The 21,142-nt window shown below is 43.9% G+C and overlaps 1 protein-coding gene across 3 annotated transcripts; it reads right to left on the bottom strand.

Moving 5' to 3' along the window:
* Nucleotides 1–518: 518 nt before the first annotated feature.
* NDP (norrin cystine knot growth factor NDP) lies at nt 519–20,382 on the bottom strand. 3 transcript variants are annotated; one of them, XM_087758462.1, is made up of 4 exons: nt 19,081–19,427; nt 9,254–9,342; nt 8,246–8,600; nt 519–1,334 (listed from the first exon to the last, which is right to left on the bottom strand). In XM_087758462.1, exons 3-4 carry the CDS (start codon nt 8,417–8,419, stop codon nt 1,107–1,109), a joined length of 402 nt encoding a protein of 133 aa, XP_087614588.1. In that variant the 5' UTR covers nt 8,420–8,600; nt 9,254–9,342; nt 19,081–19,427; the 3' UTR covers nt 519–1,106. The 3 variants fall into 3 exon arrangements, with proteins under 3 accessions (XP_087614588.1, XP_009472612.1, XP_087614586.1); XM_009474337.2 differs by lacking the exons at nt 9,254–9,342; nt 19,081–19,427 and adding an exon at nt 20,156–20,382; XM_087758460.1 differs by lacking the exon at nt 9,254–9,342.
* Between the last annotated feature and the right edge of the window lie 760 nt (nt 20,383–21,142).

The following is a 21,142-nucleotide window of genomic DNA, read 5'->3' as shown; positions in this document are numbered from 1 at the left end:
AGCTGCCAAGATGGTGAGTTGACCAAGACTCCAGGTAGCAGATCATGAGGTAAATCAAAACACAACCTTTGTGCTCCAGTGGATAATGCTGGGACTCAAACTCTGTCTTGAACTTCCCATGGGCACATCAGTGTGATTCCCCTGTGTCTGGGATTGCCTGCCTTTAAAAGGCAAAATGATGCCTCATGGCCTAAGAGCTATAGATGAAAATAAGTCCTAGGTTTGGTCATATTGTGGTGGCTCTGGCTCTGTACATCAACAGGTCTACCCAAGTTAAGAAAAGACTCCATTTAGTACATGTCATTTTAATCTTTGATATTAGTTTTCAGTGTTTGAGTAATGACTTTTGTGACAGATGTGGTGTGTCACATTTCCAGGCTTTTAGAGGGGAATAATGAGTCTCATGACCTTTCACTTCTCAGGAGTCGCTCAGTCACTGAGCTCTGATGCTGCACGCTGCAAATAATCATTTCAGCTGGATAGGGCTGAGTAATCCTAGCGTGACATTTCATATCCAGTTCACTTTTCAATGATTTATTTGTAATTTCTGCTAAACCACAGTTAATGTTATCCAGCACTTGGCTGCTAGATCAGTAACAGATAACCCTTGCCAACAACACAGTTTGTTTTGAAGGCCAGTATAATTAGGAGACTGAGAATAAATTGATAGGTTAAGAGGTTGTATGTGGGAACTGATGTCCATCCTCTGTCCAAATGCCAACTTCCAGAGTGCAGTGCCGTCATCCAGCTGACCTTCCTCTCTTTTCCCCTGCTGCCCCTGGCCTAAAGTAAAAGCACCTCTCTGTAGTCAGAGCTGAGCCTGAAAAAGAAGGAACTCACAAAAATATCCTTTCCAAAAAAAAGAAAGGTTTCTTAAAAACAAGTCCTTGTGCTTTCACCTTTGTCACAGCCCACGCTTCGGTACCGGCATCATCCAAGGCCCCAGGATATTTTATGCTTTAGCTCTCAGATCCAATCCAGCCTGGTTAGTCCCATCCTCGCTGCAATTGTATGCTGGGAGCGTCGGCCTCACCTCGGGTTACCTCTTGGGAGCCTTCCCCAACAGCAGCATCCCAGTCCCCCACTCTGCTGTGGCAGGTACGTCCCTAAGAGTTGCATTCCTCACAGTGGCAGGAGAGGATGTAGCGGTAGGTGGCAGTGAGCCGCATGCCCCCCGAGCATCGCAGCCGCATGGCCTTCAGTTTGGAGGTCTGGGGCCGGCAGCAATGGCAGGTGGAGCGGAAAGGCTGCTTCAGGACAGTGCTGAAAGAAACCATCGGCTCCGAGCGTGACGTCTGGCTGCAGCGCCCTTCGCAGCGAGCCAGCAGTACCATCTGTAAAGGAAGAGAGATGGGTTAGGAAAGATGCCCCAAGGCTGCCAGCACACAGCTAACACTGGCAGATGGGTACCTCCTTCCAGTCTGGCTGGTCTTTCTTCACTTACTGTGTCTCCACACCTCGGCGAGGGCACCCAGCCCCACACAGTGCATTGCTCCTGAGCTGTGTCTGAGAGAGCAGAGGAGGTAACATGGGCAGGAGGAAAAGCGAGTCTCCTCCCGGAGTCCCAGGTTCCAACACCGATAAGGACTACAGGGCCTAGTTTTCTGAAAGCCGACCTCAGGGCTCCAAACGATCACAGCCAGCTCTGCTTTCCAGGCACAGTGACTGCAACTGTGACTTGCTGACCCCAGATTTGTGGCAGCCAAGCCCTTAAATCATCAGCCAGACTTATACTTCATTTGGATACTTTCCAACACTTTGAGTGTATACTAGTGATCAGCAGAACTGATCCTCGGGGCCAGTGAATGTCTCAAATGCTTAGATATATAAACATATAAAGGTGAAATGTAAAGAAGATGCTCAGTCTGTTGCTTCTAAAGAAGTAAGTTTCTAGCTTCTTTTACAAAGATCACCTTGAATATGTATTTGCAATTATATGTGTGTGTATATATATATAATTGCATCAGTTATATCTGTATAAAAAGCACTGTACAGTGTAAGGCAGTGAAAATGTAAACAAGATTATCTGCTTGCCAAACATGAGGGCTCACTAATGACATTTTCCACAAGCAGTGCAGGCTCCATGGTTCCTCTCCTGAGTTCACCGACTGAGCTGTGACCCAAGCAAGGTAACTTGCACAATGGGAGGCACTAAGGAAGGAAAGCTCATGGGGCGTCACCTACTCCCCTTCCCAACGACCCCTTGTTGAGCAGAGGTGATGGATAGAGTCTCCTAAGCTCTATAGAAAATATGGAAATGATCTTCTAAAGCTCAGGAAATCATGTGGTTAGAAGCAGCTGTTATCACCTTGGTAACAGCTAAGTGTTGGACAAGTTTAAACAAACTCTTATGCCTTCATGGGGAATGAAATATTATTTAAGTGCAGATCAGCTATTTCTCATTAACCAACACAAACTTCAAAATCAACTTATTGTGTCATCCCAACAAGGTCAAAATGTGACAGAGGAGAGAAAGTAGGCAGTAAAACAGTAGTAAGTCTATCCTATAATCAAGGAATAAAATTACATTTTAACCATGCTGCCCATATCTTATGGTTTTTCCAGACAATCTAAAAGGATAACTACAAATGAGACAGCAAATATTTTACAGCATTAAACACTTCTGAGCTTCTTTCACTACACATGATCTATTGGCTGTAAATCACCAAGTCTTCCAAGCAGGTGTGTCAAATGTTTAATTTTCTCTTTAGTCAGAGTCATGAGGAAAGATGAGAGAGAAAGACAGATAGAATATTCCTGGTATAAATTAGGAAATACCAACACTGCCTGTGTCCATGGGAAAGGCACTGATCATCCATAAACAACATACTTTGTACAGTGCTTAAAAACGGCTTTTCCGAGAGTACTTGCATGCTAAATGGTTTGCTTGGAAATGTACTAATATATTAACAAGTACACTTCAGTCAAGATCACAAGGAAGATGTCTTCATGAGCTGATGATCAGGGGTTGGTACTATCTTGTTCCTTGGTTTAATTAAGAGATGGGTTCTTGTGGCTCTCCAATAAATTTACCATCCTTCATGATTTGTAGCATAAATTTAGGGTCCCCTTCCTGTGATGCTGCCTATTCATAAGCAATTTCACTTTAGCTGTTAGTAGTAATATGTTGGGAAGAAAATTTCAATGTACTTTTGAGCCACACCCCGGCTTTAAACATTATCAGCTATGTCAAGCTCCTTAATACCAGCGTCTTTAGTGTATACAAGAAAAGGGAAAGGGACAATTATTACAGTGCTATCAACCTGTTACTGACAGATAAAGATCCACTTTTCTCCCCTGCTAAACAAATCTCACTTCCCATAGTGACAGGCAGGCAGCTGGTGAAGAGCTACACCGGTATCTAATCCGCCTGTATTGCAAAGGAAGGGCAGCAGATTGGGACATTTTAAAAAGTTAGTTTCCTTCCCGGCATCTTGACAGCTCTTGTTAGGTCCCCCACTTTGACCAGTTCACCACACTGTGAGCACGCTCCATCACAGGCTATTCCCATGTGTTCGGCTGAAGAGGAGGGTGAGGAGCAATCCAATGGCAGCTGGCAACTGCTCAAAGGGGAGTTGCAAAGACAACAGAGCCAAACACTCCTCAGGAGTGGCAACAGGGGACATGCAATGGCCACAATTTGCTTTTTGAGAGGTTCAGAGGACCTCCAGAGTCCCTTCCAACCAACATTTCTATGATTCTGTGATTTCAGCCCAAATGTGACAGCACACATGGCTGTATGATGGAGATAACTTCTATGGTTGATGCTTCTGGAGCTGGAACCGTTAGTCACTTCTGTTACTGTTACCCTAAGGACTTTTTATGGCACACATCTGCTCCTATATCTGCAGGTACTTTCAGAAATGCCAGCAAAAAAACCCAATCCAACCCCCAAGGAACAGGATTAAGGACTACAGTGCAACAGTGTAATTATAAGGCAGAATTTTCTGACGTGCCAATATCTGTGTCTGAATACAATTCTTATGAACAGCAAGCTTTCTAATGAAAAAAACAGTTAATATTTCTTCAATGTGCAACTGCATTTATAATTGCTCAGCAAGCCTTGTCTTTAAAACCTGTTTTATTTTGTGGAGGCTCTAATTTTAATCTCAAGTTTTGCTGGCTACTTAATTTTTCATAAAAGTACGGTCAGTATTCATATAATGTAAAATTACACAGTGTTGGTTTTATGCCCTGTTTTTGGATGAGAGTGTGAATTTTTACAAATGGCACAGCACCATGGGAATCAAGTCAAACTTGCAGGATAAAAAATTTTCAGATTTCCCATTGTGATAACTTTCTAAACTTCTGGGCTAACCTGAAGTCCTCAGCAAAATTTAACCTCCTCATAAATCCAGAACAGCACCAGTGGATTTTGGTAGGTGTGCAAATGAGCTGAAATAGCATGTACTTTAAAATCTTTTCTTTGCCATTTAGTCAATCGCACCAGCTGCTTATTGCATTGTATACTATAGCGCAATAGAGATTATCGCCTAAATAATTAGTAATGCTATGACGGCATAGCACAGTAATACAGTGGGTATATATATAGTAAAAATGTGTGGGTGTTTTATAACCTGATATGTGTGCCTCTTGACTCCCCTCGTCCCCCACACATGTGAGCCTGTGCATGTCACCTTGCGATGCTGGATCCGGAAGCACGGCGTGCTACAATGTGGGACCTGTGGGGGGGTTTCACGTGTATGAGCAGCTAGGGAAAAATACATTTCCTTACTTAAAGTCAACAGTCTCATAGGTATCTGAACGGCCGCAAAAGAGAGCAACCTGAATCTGAGGTAATATTTGACTCTGATCATTTGAGTTGTTTTCTGGAAATTCAGAAGTTGTGAACTGGTTTGATATTAACCGTGTTTGTAGTCCTCTTCAGGAACAAGCTGAGGCCCAAAAGCAGATGGGCTGAGATGCATGAGAACAGATTTTCACACAGTATCCATGGCCTGGCTGCGAGCAGGCATTACTGAAAATCTCCTGAGCTACCTCATGAGCAAATCAGACATTTGCTAAATCTTTCTTCATCTGGTCCGTGTCTCTCTGGGCTGGATTCTTTAGTGCGAGGCTGTCAGTGGTAGCACTCTTCTGGCACATCTGGAGGAAGCACTTGTGACAGCCGATATTGTAATTTAGGAGGCCCTGGTTTCAGCAGCAAGGTGATCCAGCACATGGAAGACCAGTGGGTCTCTGTGACAGAGGTCATGCAGAATCCAGTACGGTCAGGAAAGGCAGTACCTCATAAGCTGCCACAAACATTTCCTTGAAGTCAAAGGAAAACACTGTTTTTCAGGAACAGATGACCTTCTGTCCCTCCTTTGTGTCTGTTACTATAATGGACTATGTTTCCGAAGGCTTTGGAAACCTGTTTTCAACATCTGCCTGAAGTCACAAGCAAGAGGGATTTAAATGATTAAATTATATTGGGTGGATGTTTCCAAATGTAACAAAACTACTTCCCATGTGGGTACAATTGGCAGCCTTCACAGAGAAGCACGGTGAACATAATCCTTTTTTAACCAAGACGGACAGCAAATGTAATACATCTTGCAATTTCTGAAGCCATTTTTAACTTCTGTCATTTTATGCTGCACTAAAAGGGAAAACATACGGAGTGAAAAAGGATGCCTCGATGGAACCAATATATCATGCCAAAAAAGGGCAAAGTCTCTGCTTGACATCAATTGTCAGTGCTAGCTTCACAATGGAAACTCGGTGGAAACAAGAGGTACCACAATTCCCACAGCTACTCGCACAGAACCTTCCTTTTTTTGACTTGTGTATATTTTATCACAATATGCATAGGAACAGACATTGTGTCTAATTTTCATTAGCAAGTCTAATATTGGTCTGTGTTTATATGCTAGATCCAGAACAGAAGCCATATGTCTAGCAGGATGATTCAGATCCCTGAGACCTTAAAAAAAAGAGCTTGATTTAACAAACAGAAATTTTCTAGGAAATGTTAAAATTATTTCACTTTGTGTGGAAACCGTTTTCATTTTCCACTTCACGAGAAAGTCCATACAACTTGCAGTATTGCTAAAAAACTGTTCTTGAAAAAGTTGTGGAATTTGGGAAGCCAAGAGATGTGATAATATTTTCAAACATGATTTCCATTAAAGGCTTGATTTAAAAAAAGTCACTGACATTTTTGCAGTCAGAGTTACAAATGTTTATGTCAACAGCTTTCTTCTCAAAGCTCAGCTTTGAAATAATATGGTTTTAATTACAATGCCTTCCCTGTTCTCATTTCCATCAGTCTCACTCCTAAAGGCCTGATTGCTTTTCTCTGTCGTTAGGGATATTAAGAAGTTGAGTTGTTGTTGGGTTTCCTTCCTTCCTTCTTTCCTTCCTTTCTTCCCTCCTTGGGCTGTGTGGGAAGCAATGTCCTGAGCAGGAAAGAAAAGCACGGCCGGAGGTGAGGCACGGGCTGACTGCAGGGCAGGCAGGAGCATGTGGAGCCACGGGTCTGGGAGCGCAGGGGCAGCAGCCTCACAGCAAGTGCCTGGCTGGCCTGAGGACAGGAGGGGCTGGCTGTGGTGGTGGCCGCTGGAGAGCTGGCAGTGATGTGGGGCCAAGAGGAGGCCAAACCGTGCTGTGGGAACCTGCTGCAACTGGGGAATGGAGGTGGGTGGGTGATCGCCCACAGGAGAGGAGAGACCAGGACAAGAGAAGCCCCGTCCTTCATCCTCCAGGACTGAACTGCCTCAGGGGCTGGGCTGGGACCTGTTGTGTTTATCCTCTTTTGTCTGAGGCAGTGTGCCTACGTCAGTTATACTCTGCGTTTCTCACCGCCCTAGTGAAGTCACCACTTGTTACTTGTTTGCTCTTCTGCGTGTAGAGGGGCAAAGGGGGATCCTACCCAAGCCTGGAGACAAAAGGGCCTCTGGGGACCACCTACCATCTTGCCTATGTTACGTACCGCAGCTACTCCTGCTCTCTGGCAGCGCGGGGAGCCGAGAGTGGGGGCCAGCTGGGTGGAGTATCGCCCTCCTGGACCAAACCGTCATGGTAGCTATGGCTTCTCAGGTGTAACAGGTGATCTGAATTGCCATGGGAGGGGAGGGCTGCTAGCAACCCCTGCCAGGACATAAAAACCACCCACCCCGCCCACACTTTTCACCTTTGCCTCACGCTGGAGTCAACTGCAATAAAATCAATATTGCACAAACAGATGCATCTCTGCAGGTCTGTATGTTAATGCTGGATGTTTCCCAGATGGTAAGAAGGTCTAGTCTAGGCTAAGAGCAAAACAAAAGATCTCTCCTGGATCACAAGAAACGCATGATTTTACTGTTTGAACCCAAGAGCAGCAGGGCAAAAGCCTCTGATCTCCCACCCACCTCCCGTCGCTCTCTTACCCAACACAGGGCTGGCAAAAGTGTTGGCACTGCCTGTTGGTCCCTTTTGTTAACCCAGGGATGTGGGTGCATAAGGCAAAGCCACTTTCTGCAGGACAGAGGGATGGTCCAAGCGGAGACCGTACATCTGAATATGCACTGGGTGAACTCAGCCGGAACAAGTTAAGAAGACGAAAGGGACCAGCAAGGATTTTCCCATTGTTTCTCCCCATTCTTTTTCTCCACACAATGAAATAAATAACTGTAGGCTACATACACAGGCTGCTAAACCATTTTGACACAACAAATTTTTCAGGCTTGAAATCTCAAATGAAAGGCAATCTTGTATTTCCTTGTGCTCCTAAGCCCTACAGTAAACATCCAATTGACATTCTGCGTGAAAACAAAGGCCTTGAAATTAAATAGGGACAAAAAAATGAACAATGTTTTTCACATTCTTTTTTCATTACCATTTTACAGCTTGATTCTTAATCTCAGTACTTGACCTCAAAAGTTATAAGTTTACATACTCTGGATTAAAGACTCCCTTGAAGGAAGGGGTGACTGGGATGATCTAAACTTCCAAACCAGCCCATCTCCTTGGTGCTGGTGGCTGAGACCCCAATGTGCTCCTTTGAATCTTATCATTCACTGCATGTTAGCTTTACCATCGTGGTGTGTTTTTCCCTTTGAACTACTGAAGAGAGACTCAAGAGCCTTTCTCTCCAGCCCCAGTTCTGATGTACACACGCAGATGTCTCAACATCTGTATGTCTCTGCAGCTGGATTTTGGTAGCAAGGAATTTGTGCAGATAAAAATCACCCCAAATGGCTCATTTTAACAACTCTGACAATGCAGCACCCTGCTGTGAAGGGGTGAGGGAAGTCCTTACCTTCGAGCTACACTTGTACAGGGGGTGGCTGATGGAGTCGACGTAGTGATGCCTCATACAGCGGCTGGGGTCAGAGTCGATCATGAAGGAACTGTCTGTTTTACTGTCCGCATCTCCCATCATCGCCAGGAGTGAGAGCATGGAAATCGAAGCCGCGAGTACATGATTTCCCATTGTCGAGGAACTTCTCGCTGATAACAGCAGAGGGAGGTAGAGTATTAAAAAAACTCCAAATACTGGCAGCCAGTTCCTTTCCAGGATGGTGAAAAGTCTGGTTTAAGTCTCTTAGCTGTCATTCTTCTTCTCGAGTTGGAGTTTACTGAGATCATAATCCGTCAAAGAATCTCCTGCATAGCTGGAGTAAAAACAACATAAATCACAATCCTGACCAAAAAGACCTCTGGAGAAAAACAGACATAAATAATATTAAAGCACACAGGATTTTTGCTAGCCAAAATATATGCTCTGAGTGAGCATTGTTCCTGCAGTAGGTAGAGTATATGGCATTAGGAAGGAGATGTCAAGGCTTTGTTACTTTAAGAATTGCTTTATCATTTTACTGGGGAGAACCTTTTGACTTTCAACATCACAAGTGGTGCAATGCCAATCTTTTTCACTTGGTGATGTCCCTAATGGGTTTCCCTCAAAACTGGTGATTTGTAACATATCGGAGATTTCTGCAAATTGAAAAGACTGTGTATCCACTCAAAGTGTCAAAGCGGGGCAAAGTTAAGCTGCCTCCTGTATTACACATGGGAATTTCTGGCCTAGGTAACACATGGAAAGGCTGGAGGCAGGTTGACCCCTAGCTCTAGGGGCTGCATGTTGGTCTCCTGCAGCTGCTGTGCTGCAGGGACAAGGGGCACCCCCAGGATGGAGGGATGCTGAGGGTCTGAGCCCAGGCGTGAGCAAAGCGGTCCCCCGGGAAGCTTGCTGAGCACCAACCCGCACTGCATGGAGGACTGCCTAGGTCTCTGGCTGCCCTGCCCTCCTGAGTACCAAACTCACACGCACACAGGTGGGCATGCTTTACTTGCTGACTCATCAGGCTGCACTTGCTCAGTGTCGGTCTCTTCCCTGTTAATTAAGAGCAGCATCTGAAAAATATATTATATTCCATAATAACCAAGTACATCCCAGCTATCAGTATATTTTTTGGGAAAAAAAATATATGCAGGTGGAGTCATGTGGATATTCACCCAGGCACCTGGATTTCTGATGCATGTTGGAGATCAGGAGATTCCCCAGAAGACAGGCGCAGGACAGCCCCTGAAACGCTGCCTGGGGCTCTGTGCCAGCAGGGAAAGGAGGGCATCTCCCTGAGGTGCTTCATCACAGCCCCTTGATCCTTCTCACAAAGACCGAAGTCCTACAGGGATGATTTAATTTCACTTTTACTACAAACAGCTATAGCTTGAAAGAGCTGTGAATTATCCATCTAAATATAGCCTGATGAAGCAAAGGATAGTCATAAGTAAAGTTAAAAGCCTGAGGACTTTCTGAAGAAACTTATGATAAAACAGTTCCATGGTCATGCAGAAATGCTCCCCCAGAGCCTCTTGCCTATTTAAAGAGCTGATGTGTGCCTTTATTGCCTTATACAAGCCTCTTTCAAAACTGTTTTCTGGTTTGCTGGTAATACCCTAAATTGACTGATACTCATCTCCCAAACAGCCTGAAATTACGAGGCCTCCCCACCAGAGTGCTTGGTGATTTGTGTATTGTTTTATAGCTTGCTCAAACACTTTTGTGAGAGGGGTGCATAGCAGCGAGAAACACTTCCAGAGTTCATCCAACTTGGGAGTCGGGTCTTGTCGGGCTGAAGTGGCATACAAAGTCTCATGCTGGGAAGAAATGTAATTAGGGATGCTCTGTGTATTAGACATTTTTTAAAGCCTTTTTTGGATTTCAAACTATTGTTCATGTGCCTAAGTAGAAAAGGAAAAATGATATGACTCTGGATTTAATAGACAATATATTTTTTTTCCCGTAGTCTGACCTATGACCTGGTATCTTTTCCTCAGGCAAGTGTTTTTCAGTGGATATGGCATTAAAACATACTATGTCTTTGCAGTATAAGGAGCTTAAACAACCCTAAACACTTAGGATCTCAGATACATTTATGCACAGTCTCATTCATGTCAATAAATATCCCTCCAAACATTTTAACAGAGTAAGAGAGAAATCTCTTGGTCATGGGAGCTGGGACCGACTGCTTCCCAGAAGTGAACAACTGTACTACTCTGGTTCATGCAGATGATGCCCAAGGATTAGCTAACAAGAGGAATGATGCACTTTTTTTTAAATATATTTAACCTTTTACCTACATTCCTATTCTTCTTTACAAAGAGGCTGACCAAAACATGCTGCTTGGCAAGGTCTCTCTCCAACATAGTTAATCAGTATTACACACCCAGTAATTCCCTCCCCATCCAAATAAATTTACTTGATATTGGACGGTCTCATCTCATGTAATATTACGTCCAGGAATCCCCATTTCCCACTCTCTCTGTCCCTCTGTTAATTTTGTGCTTCTATATCTTTCTATGTTTTTGATCAGTATGATTTAATACAGTGAGAGAAATCTGGCGTCCTGGCTCGGTTTTCAAAGGCTTATCTCTCTCGTTTTCTTCAGGAAATAATTGGATGACATAGAGTCTGCCTCATGAAAACACCCTGAGAAAGCTGGAAAGACGCAGGGAAAAATGTGAGAAACGGAAGACATCTGTACCTTCTTCAGGATAAGCACAGCACAATACAAAAAGTATTAACACTTTCACAGTCTTTTAAAATCACCCTGATACTTCCCCGGCAAAGAAATGTAGTGGGCTTTGGTAACAAAACTTTGAAAGAAAAAAAAAAAGTACTGTTATCACATATTTGTTAGTAAAAAGAGAGACCATGGATGTAAATGTGACCCATTTTTTGTGAAAACACTGTGTACAGTTGTTGATGGACATACTGGCAAAATGAGTGTGTAGGTATTGGAAGCAGGACTGCAAACAATACCAGGCCATTTGCACATGCCAGTATGTCCTAACACACCTATGTGAAGTATACCCATACATTTTTCAAGTGCATATGCCATATATAATTGAGATATACGGAAAAAAAGTCTCACAGGGACGTTTAAACATATAGAAGTTAGTGTGCAGATTTTTGATTGTGTAAAAAAAGTCTAAATATTTTCACTCAGGTACATCACCGTGGTGAAGTATGTTGACATGACATTTTCCTTTTCCAGCTGATACTGTGCAATGGCATTTCACTTTAAATTAGCATTCTTTTTTTTTAAAAAAAAAAAAAAAGAAAAAAAAGGTTGTATTCCTTTTGAAATATTTTCTGAAATTATAAAATCCTAGACAGTACATGATGTCGGGAGTGGCATATGTAGCTTCCCATCTATACTTCTGTCCAAAAAACAGAAACAAGTACACCTGTAATCATTAATCATTATAGCTGTACTTACGATGACATTTTGTTTCATTTGGAAAATACACTTTTTTATCAAAATCAACAATTTCACATAGATTTTTTTTCTTCTGTTTAAGCTGTTTTTTCCTCAGTTTCTTTTCATGTGAAAAAATGTGGTAAACAGCTCATCTGCCAAGCTAACAAAAAGGAAGCTAACATTCTTTCTCTTTACAACATCCTGTAAAGAAAAAGATGCAAGGGTGACTTCATATTCTCAGGCTGAAAATCAGCTACAAAAATATTTGGCCTGACAGTGGACAAAAATCACTACTTCCCACTTTTTCAGAATTCACTGATATGGGCATTGCATGTTTTTAGTAATAGGCTTATAGTGCCCTTTCCATATAACTAGTTTTCAAGAATTCATAGAGCCATAACATGCTAAAAGCTGTTACAGCTGTTACCTAAAACTGCTACAGCTGTTACCTAAAAACTGCAGGGAAAAACAGAAGACATCTGAAAGAAAGACCATATGAACATACAGTCCAAGACTGTATTGCACATGGACACAGGGTCAGAGTTAGGGTTATTTTCCAACTTTATGTTGTTATTAACTACTTTTTGAATGCTGAAATAAAAATTTCTTATCATAGTCTTAATATCATTTAGAGAGTGGTGAAGGTTAAGATTTTGTTTTGCTTTAAGGACAGAAGAAAATTCCATCATCTGGAATTATTTAGCTAGTCACTTTGTGAGAACGTAAACAGAAATTCCCTTTTTGCTATGTATCTTGGAAAAAATAAAGAGCTGAGCAATTCTCCAAAGGTCTATTGGATCCGCACAGCTTTTGCCCTGGAAGGTAGGAAGGCAGCAATGGAAAAGCTCATTTATGGTGTACTTCTACTTAGCTGTTCCCCGCTCCTGAGCCCCCTGAATTAGGCATGCACGTATGTTCAGCTTGGCCTTCGTTTGCTGTGCGTTTTCCATGTTTGAGACTCCCGCTTGATGATGGGGGTACAATTCAAGTCACTCAATGCCTTGTATGTTTCGGAGGCTGCCAAAATCCTGTTGGAGCAGCAGTGTGTATATATAACTAAGCCTGGCCTTGCATGCTGTGCATATTTAGTAAACACAATTACTTGGATCCTACCATGTGGTTCCCTCATTCTGAATTTGTTATGCAAACAGAAGAGTTACAAGACTACTCAGTTTCTCCAAACTACAGCCCTGAAAAAGTGTCACTAACCATATATATATGTGTGTGTGTGTAATTTGCTGCTGCTGTTCTGACAAAAATGCCACCAACATCTTCATGAGACCAAAATGGATTTCTCGAGAACTTTATCTAACCTGGAAAAGTTTAGGCCAGAAAGATAAAGATTTGGGGATTTTACACTCCAAGATCTGGACTGGAGTGGAAATGACTGTGTTGGTCAAACTACACTGTTGGGGTACACCAGGGTTTCTTCTGCAGGGCTGAACTCCCCATTGACATGAGAAGGTCCACGAAAGGGGCACAGGTTAGGGAGCGGGGAAGAGATGACCCCCAGTCCCCCAGCACCAGGCATGGGGTACCACTGCGGTGTCCCTGCTGCTGCTGCCTGGCCACGGTGCTAGCATGGCCCACGGCGGCCCATCACCAGGATTTCAGAGTAATGGATTTGTGCTTTGAGGGAACTTGGGGAACCATCATTTTGGCTCGTGTAATGAGTTGCCAAGTTGCTGGGCGGTTGGCTGGGGAGCCCCTGTGTACAGAGCTGCCCCACGCTCTACCATGGCTCCCAGTTGACGGCGGCAGCACGTCTGCCCTTATGCCAGGGCTACCCTTGTGAAGGGGTTACACCTTTCCTAAAGCCATGTGTTGTTCTGCCTGTCCGCAGCTCAAGTCTTGCTCTAAGGCCACATCTCTGCTGCAACATTAAAGCCCTCTGGAGGGGCTCTCCAGTGCTGTGGCCGTGTGGCATGGCATGGTCTGCTCCCAGGCTTCCTCCAGCCTCCACGGCACTCAGAGGGCTTCCAGCCCACGCAACTGCCCGCACTGTGCCCAGGAACCACTTGGGAAACACTGTGTGCTGTGAGACAAAACCGTACAAGTGACCGTTTGAGCAATTTAAGAGAACAGTTTATCTAGTAGGAGAGACGACCTAAGATGCTGTGCCTGATCCTGCTTTCTGTTGAATCAACTCAGAGGTTTTATCAGCTCCAATGTATGTTTTATCTCTGTAAATAAATGCAATCATCTTCTCATCTAGTTATTTTACTGTAGCCATTTCTGTTCCAGCAGTGAAGTAGCTGGCCTCCTACATATGCTTTCAAAATCCTTGCTCCGCTCTGCAGCCACCTTTCAAAACACCTGACAAAGTCACCAAGCGGCCATGTGGCAGCCAGGAAGCAGCGGGTGAACACAGGGAACTCCAGTTGTTTGTGAAATGCCTCCATGCAACATGTGAACAGGTTTGTTCCCCTCCCAAGACAGGGCAAATACCGAACTAAATATTTTGAGTGAGGTCCTTACGGGTCTAAATAAGTGAAATGCTTCCCCGAAGCCTCGTGCTAAATGAGCGTTTGCCCTGCTGACATCCAGCTGTGCTGAAGCTTGTCCCATTTGACACCAAGGGGAATGTTCTCACCCATTTTCTGGGAGCTCCATCCACCCATTACACAGCAGGTTGCAGGGCAGCATGCGTGTGCGAGGAGGGTACGCGAATAACACACACTCCTAGCCAGACCAGCCAGTAGCTGGTGGGAAACAGGAGAGGGAAAAAGGCAGTAGAAAGGAAAACAGGCTCAAAAGAAGGGACTTAAGCCTCTTCATCTGGGTGTCCACAGGAGGGAAGCACATCTTCTGGTCCTATTGAGGCTGCGCTGTCGTACCACCTGCCAGCCAGCAACTGCAGAGCACTGTCCCATAAAACCAAGAAGAGAAAACAGACACTACCTCTGAGCAGTCAGAAATGTCAAACACGCTGATGATAGTTGAGAGAATCTCCTGCACATCATTTTCTGCTGTGAAGCTTTGCTAAGTCTTTTAAAATTTCAGGAGACGAATACCTATGACTGTAAGCAGACTGAAAAAATAGGAAGACCATGGTATATGAAGCATAAGAAACAACATAGTAATCGCAGCAAATACAATGAAAGAACGCACTGCTGCAAGCACACCTGGGAGCATCAACACACATGGGATAAGCACGGATGGGAATTGTTCCCCGGGCTTCAGCGGGGCAGCTTGCGTATGGCCCCCATAAGTGTTCGCGCAGCGGGGACTCAGTGCATTAGGTGGAACAAATTAAGCTGAACAGCACTTGAGCTGACTGAGCTTCCCTCTCCTTTTGAAGTTTTCCAGAATATTTCCAGTCCTTCAGGTAGCTGGGAGAGGGGGAGCTAACAGCACCTTCCTGCTAGGCGGTTGAAATAACAAACTCTAGTGGGTACTGCAAGCTGGCGCCCAGCCAGCAGACAGGCACAGGCCAACATGCAGAAAAGGTTTTTAATACACTCGCAAAGAATAACTACTGGTGGACAAAAGAGTACTTGTATTTTTATTCTTTCCTTTTCCTGCTTCCAGGAAACTTTAAATAGATTGATTAGGGGCACGTATGGGATCTCTCTCTAATGAGCTAGTAGAGCTATTTAATGGCGAGATGATGCCAGCCTTGGATTTTTTCTTTATTCTTGTGTCTCGCTGAATATCAGAGTAGTCATGGTCTTGAGTCTGGGACAGGAATTGAGAGGAATACAGTTTTTCACTTGCTCATCCAGAGGGTGCTGGAAGGGATCACCCCTCGGTGAAGCACCAGGCGCAGAGCTGAGCTGTCTAAGTAAAGCTGTCCATCCCTCTCAGGAGGCAAACCAGCAAGGGTGGCTGCTGGCTGAAGTGCAAATATTCTCAGCCAAGCATTAGCTATAGGATTTGCTTCAGTAATTACCTCTACTTTAGTCTTGTGACCCAACATGAGGAAAAATGACTCTTGGCCAAATGACAAGTTGCTGAGAGGTCTAGGGCATTGGGGCATGTGTCCTCTACCTGTTGGAGTGTGTTACAAGCAGGTGGGCATTTTTTGTTCTCTGTCTTTTACTGTATTGCATGCCTGATGATTAGAGGTTGATTTAACGTGTTTCCCAGAAAACTCGAAGGACTGTAGTTATCAATAGATGCAGGAGTAGGAATGGGTTTCTTATTCTTTAATACTAAGGAAAGACATCCCTGCCACCAAGATCATCAGAGTGTGCTATGCATGCTGGAGATAGCACACAATTGAAGGGGATGTTCCCTCTTTTCTGACCCTAGAGGCAAAATCCTCTCTTCTTTTATACACAGGCAAAATTCAGACCACCATCCATATACCTTGGCCTCTGATAATTAGGGAACCTAAATATTTGGCTCATGGTAACAATTTTATGTCTTCTAACAAGCGGAACAGCCTTCCCCTAGGTCCCACTCTCTTTGAGCCGTGCTGCTATGACAGTAATGCGATTGTCACTGCCATGGTATGCTTAACCTTTGCCAAACCAGAGCTGAGGCATTAACTCAGATCCTCAACTCACATGTCTTAAAGGGCAACATAACCTGTGCTGCCTCCACACTGCCGGACCGACACAGTGTGCGGCTCAGTAATAATAAGCACGTAAATGTGACAAGCGTAAGCTGTAACAATGATTGATGCAAACAGAAAAATAACAAAGAGAAGCTGAAAAATAGCGATGTGGTGGAATTCCTAGGACCAGTGTCTCCATGGCACCAGCAGCCTGATACCCTGACACCAGAAGAAAGGCTACACTCCTCTGTGGTAGAAACGATCTCCATGCCATGCAACGAAATTCCAGCAAACAGGACAAGGACTGATGGTGTCTGGAAGTGGTAGTGCCACTGCTACCCGGATAATAGTCTGAATTAGATTATGTGAAAAAAGAAGGAATATATAGACGGCCAGCTGCTCAAAGGCTTACTACAACCTTGCTTTTATTGTTCTGCTAAGTTAGAGGTGGGGCATCAGAGGGATTCCTAACATACCACTACTGAGAAATTTTAATATGTTCCACACTGACACATATAAAAAGGAAATAACAGCTGATCATAGTCAGAGGAGACGGCAGCATCTCTTCGTATGCATGCACAGAAGCGTGGGCAAAGTGGGGTGCTCTTGGCCAGGAAGACTTAGGCACCCGAGCTAACCTGACGCCAGCTGAACCTTTCTCCTGCCATTGGGCTGAGTTTCAGCGAAAGGGCTGTCCAGCGGGAAGCAAGACAGCAGAAAAAAAGGGGATCTGGGCATGGCTACTCACCCCATGCCAAGATACCAGAACATGGAGAAGGGCAGGGGAGCTGAGAGGCTGCACATTTAACACTGATGAAAAGAAACACATGTTTACACAACCGACAATGATCCAGTGGAACAAGATATCACAGAGGGCAAAAGTTTAGCTGGGCTCAGCAAAAGGACTTGTTATGTATGGGAGGGTTACAGTTGTAAGGGTTTTATTTTTAAAGAGTTTTTGGAAGGGTTATAAACTCTCAGGACTCTGAGAGTTCAGTTGATGGGGTTAGGGAAAAACCCTTCGCCACAGCAAGTTACCCTGTAACTGCCTGCCATGGGGTCTCTATGTCTGTCTTTGATGTGGCCGCTTCCAGCCACGCTCAAGAGGTGGATTACTCAAATAACATGGGACTGTGGCATGGTCTCATGTAGCAAAACTTTTCTAAAACTCATAGAGACAAGTCTCTCCTCATACTCAGCAAGACATTAGAGGCAGAGGAATTTGTAGTATTTGTAATACAACTCTCTAATATTTATAATTGTAATTACAATGGTAGCATTTGGGTGAAAAAAAAAGAAGGGTTTTTTTTCTTCTTTCAGTTAAACAAATAATCCACCAGACTTTTTGCAAAAACAAATGTCTCAGTGGCTTCATGCATGCTTTGCACCATAGATAGTCAACTCCCTTCAAGGTCCAAGAACAACCTTGAGCACTCCCTAGTGCACCCGAGAGCAGACAGGCCAGGAAGGGGACACAGTCTGCCACGGGGGAAATGGGGAATGAAGCCAACTCCAGGAGGATTCCTGTCAAATGAGTCACTGCAGGCATCGATACCAGCCCCCAAGGAGGTGGCTCGCTTCCCTCCCACCTGGGCAAAAGAGATTGCAATCCTGGCAACTCAAGCAAGCAAGAACATACAGGTGCTTTCACAAGCCTCAATGGCACGTGAGGGATTGTTCCGGTGGGGAAGATGGCTTTGCGGAGATCCTCCTCTCCTGGGAGACCTGGGATATTGCTACTGCAAACTGTACACAAGACTGTCCATAACAATTATCCTGCTCTACAAGGGGGAATCATCAGCATACGTGCATCTGATTAAAACCAGGCACTGCACGAACCCTGGAAACCTACATGGGACACCTTCAGGTGGTGATCTGAGCTTGTAAATAGAGTAATCGGCAGTAGCCCCTAATTATATTCATTCACTAATCAAATTACATTTTATTTTGTAAGCTTGAAATATCTGTTCCTTCCACATTTGCTTTTAACCGGAAAACCTAAAAGCATTTTCTTATAACACTGGTATTGCAAATAAGATTTCATTGTTCCAGCAAGAGCATGTCAATTTATGTAGAAGTCACATTGGGAACCGCTGATTCAAGCTGGTAAGTAATTACTCACCAAATAGTTCTCTTTAAGTCAAGGAGACTTGACACATTATTCATGTGTATAACTGCTCACAGATATGACTAAGGTCCGAGCAAAAGTGAGCATTGTTAGTAATTCAAAAGAAAAAAAAACAGAGGTCCTAAAATGTAGATGTTCTTTTGAGGAAGGACAAATAACAGCACTGTGATTATTACAGCCGCATTTATTGGCCCCGTGAGGCAGCTGGATTGCTTCTATTAGAAAATAACTTTGCAATGAGAAGCTGATTTGAAGTTAATTTGTCTGTTGGTTTTAAATAATCATTTGCCTGTCCTTTTCCAATATGCAGAGTTCTCACCTCTCAGCCTCTGGGACAGTTACAAAGCTTTCGGAAATGGTAGTAGCATTTAGTATATAGGAAACATTTTTTCATCTTCAAAGAGTTGCAGAAACCTTAGCAAGTTACTTGTCATGCCATCTGTCCCAGGCAGAAACAAATAAGATGTGTTATAAGGAGGCTATGGGAGAAATTTAAATGAACTTGAGGGCTAGGATAAAAGAAATCTGCCTGACAGTCCCACAAGAGTCAGTCCACACACACCATCTTGCAAATTCAGATTTGCCACAAGAAAATTACCCCCCCACACACAGACTCTGTGTGAGCCTGCTGTACTAACACTACAGCAGTTAGCTGACATAATACTGAGATTGCTCTTCACATGATTCAGCTTTGTTACTCTGTTTTTTGCTACTGGACCCATTAATTTGAACTTTTATAGGATGAATTCACTCACCTGAATCTTAGCAGGGAGACGGGGCTCTCTTCCTCAGCCAAGCTCTCTCGAGGCAGTGTCCGTTCCCACACCTCACAATTACACTACACTGACACTGTATCACTGGGCTCATAACAGTGAAACTCTTCTTTTGTCCCAAAGACACAGAGAACAGTTATGCTCATGCCTCTGACGCTGATACGCAGCAAAATGATCTGCCAGCAAACGAGGAGAGCCTCCCTCTCTCCTTCAGCAGGCGGTCTGGGGTCCTGCAGCATCCTCCCGTGTCAGCTACCGACTGTACAGCCACGCTGCATTACGTGTCACGCTGACGGGGTCGGCTACCTACTAAATATACCCCTTGGTGTTACAGCAAAGGCAAACACCGTGGCTTTCCTCACAGGTTTCAGCCAATCAAGAGTGTGTATTAAATCTGTCCTAATCCATAACCAGTGCTGTCCAGTCCGTAGTAAAGCTTCCCAGAAGTTTGGATAAATAATAATGTGCCAATTAAGAGTGCTCCTGAGAAGCATGACACACAAAGCTAGAAATAAATATTGCCTGTTGTTTCAAATTATTCTAAGCACTCCGGCAGATGACTGGCAAGAGAACAGCATGCATAAGTAGTGATAAAAGTAAACAGTCCAGCTTTAAACTAGCAGGCTTGCCTGTGTTCATAGAGCCCTATTGTAATGGGACAAAGAGGGTGCTGGCGATACTGATGCTCTCTCGATGAATTTGGGGCAGAGTCCAGCACATCCATTCACTCCAAAGCCATACAGCTAGGACCAGCGCAGCGCTGCAGACTTGAGCCCGGCACGCTCACAAGAATGGATGTTTAACCAAGTTGCTCGGAAGCACACTGGGCTACCTATTTGACTGTGTACAGGCATCCTTCAGACAGGAGGTATAGTTAAATATACAAGGATAAGAAGGAGACACAAGGTACTAGAGCTGTGTCGGTTCCACATCAACACATTTTAATTTAAAAAATGGTACAAGGAGAACACGTGTTTGTCAGATAAAGAGATTAAGCACTCAGTTTAAGTCCACGTAATACTCAAAATCTGGAGGAATCTCTTATTTGTGTGCTTACCTTTGGAAAATGCACCGCTCCTTCCTCCCCTCAAACTCTTCGGAGAGCTAAAAAGAGGTCCTGTTACTTCCAAATGCTTTTGTTCTTCTGTCCCTCTGTCACATGGCTTGCCTTTTATATTTGCAACACACAAAAGTTAGGGCTGTTGTTTAAGAGAGAGAGGGAGAGGGAGAGGGCGAGGGAGAGGGAGAGAGAGGGAATGTCAAATGGAAAAGTGCCATTGCAGTCATATATCAATCAGGGCAGCGGCAGCAGCAGCTCACTGGCAAATGGGAATTCCACAGAAATGTGAAGCTCTTGTTATCTGAGAAATCACAAAACACCACCAGCCAAGCTCCCCTCTGCAGGGACTTCTTATTATTGGCAAGCCAGGAAATAGAAGGAAATGTAGGCGCTTTTTTGTTGTTGTTATTGTTTCGGATCTGGAGATATGTACGCTGTGGCATATGTAAGCCAGTGGAATATAAATCCTGAATCAAATTCCTTCCTAAACAAATGCACTGTGTGCAAGATAAAGCAAACCACTGAGAAGCAAGGTAATAGAGCTAAGTGAAGAATCTGAAAGTAATGATTTAAAAATTTTTATATCTCTTTGTACTTGGAAAATATCCATAGAGAACCTGCCTTTTCCCCAGATTACTCATTGATCTCCTTTTTTTCTGACAGGTTTTTCTTAGAATTTTTTTAACTGTGGTTGATCTCAGATATCCTTACTTCAAGCTGTGCTGCTTTGCTACAATTGGTCACCTAAATCATCTGACATTCCCTGGCTCCCCAGTTGGGTAAGCAGACAAGCATTTTGCTGTATAAATACTTATCTGCAATTCCAATGCTTCAGATAACCTGCCCTGAAATTCTGAAGTTTCTCTCAAATAAACTGAGAAGTTTGCTCACAGAAGCAGAGCTATTTAAAATTTCAAACAAACATTATCTGCCTGTTTTACCCACCTTCCTCTGAAGAATGCCAAGTTTGAAAATGGTTATCCT

This window comes from Nipponia nippon, unplaced genomic scaffold, assembly GCF_047370975.1.
Source record: "Nipponia nippon isolate SJK-2023a ecotype South Korea unplaced genomic scaffold, ASM4737097v1 scaffold_2, whole genome shotgun sequence".
NCBI classification, from domain to species: domain Eukaryota; kingdom Metazoa; phylum Chordata; class Aves; order Pelecaniformes; family Threskiornithidae; genus Nipponia; species Nipponia nippon.
This window is presented reverse-complemented; position numbering and strand designations above follow the sequence as displayed.

Excerpts from the sequence above, each read along its gene's own strand:
- NDP (XM_009474337.2), bottom strand. The coding sequence starts at position 8,419 with ATGGGAAATCATGTACTCGCGGCTTCGATTTCCATGCTCTCACTCCTG. Across the intron at positions 1,335-8,245 it reads TGTACAAGTGTAGCTCGAAG|ATGGTACTGCTGGCTCGCTG; the intron begins GTAAGGACTTCC and ends CTTCCTTTACAG.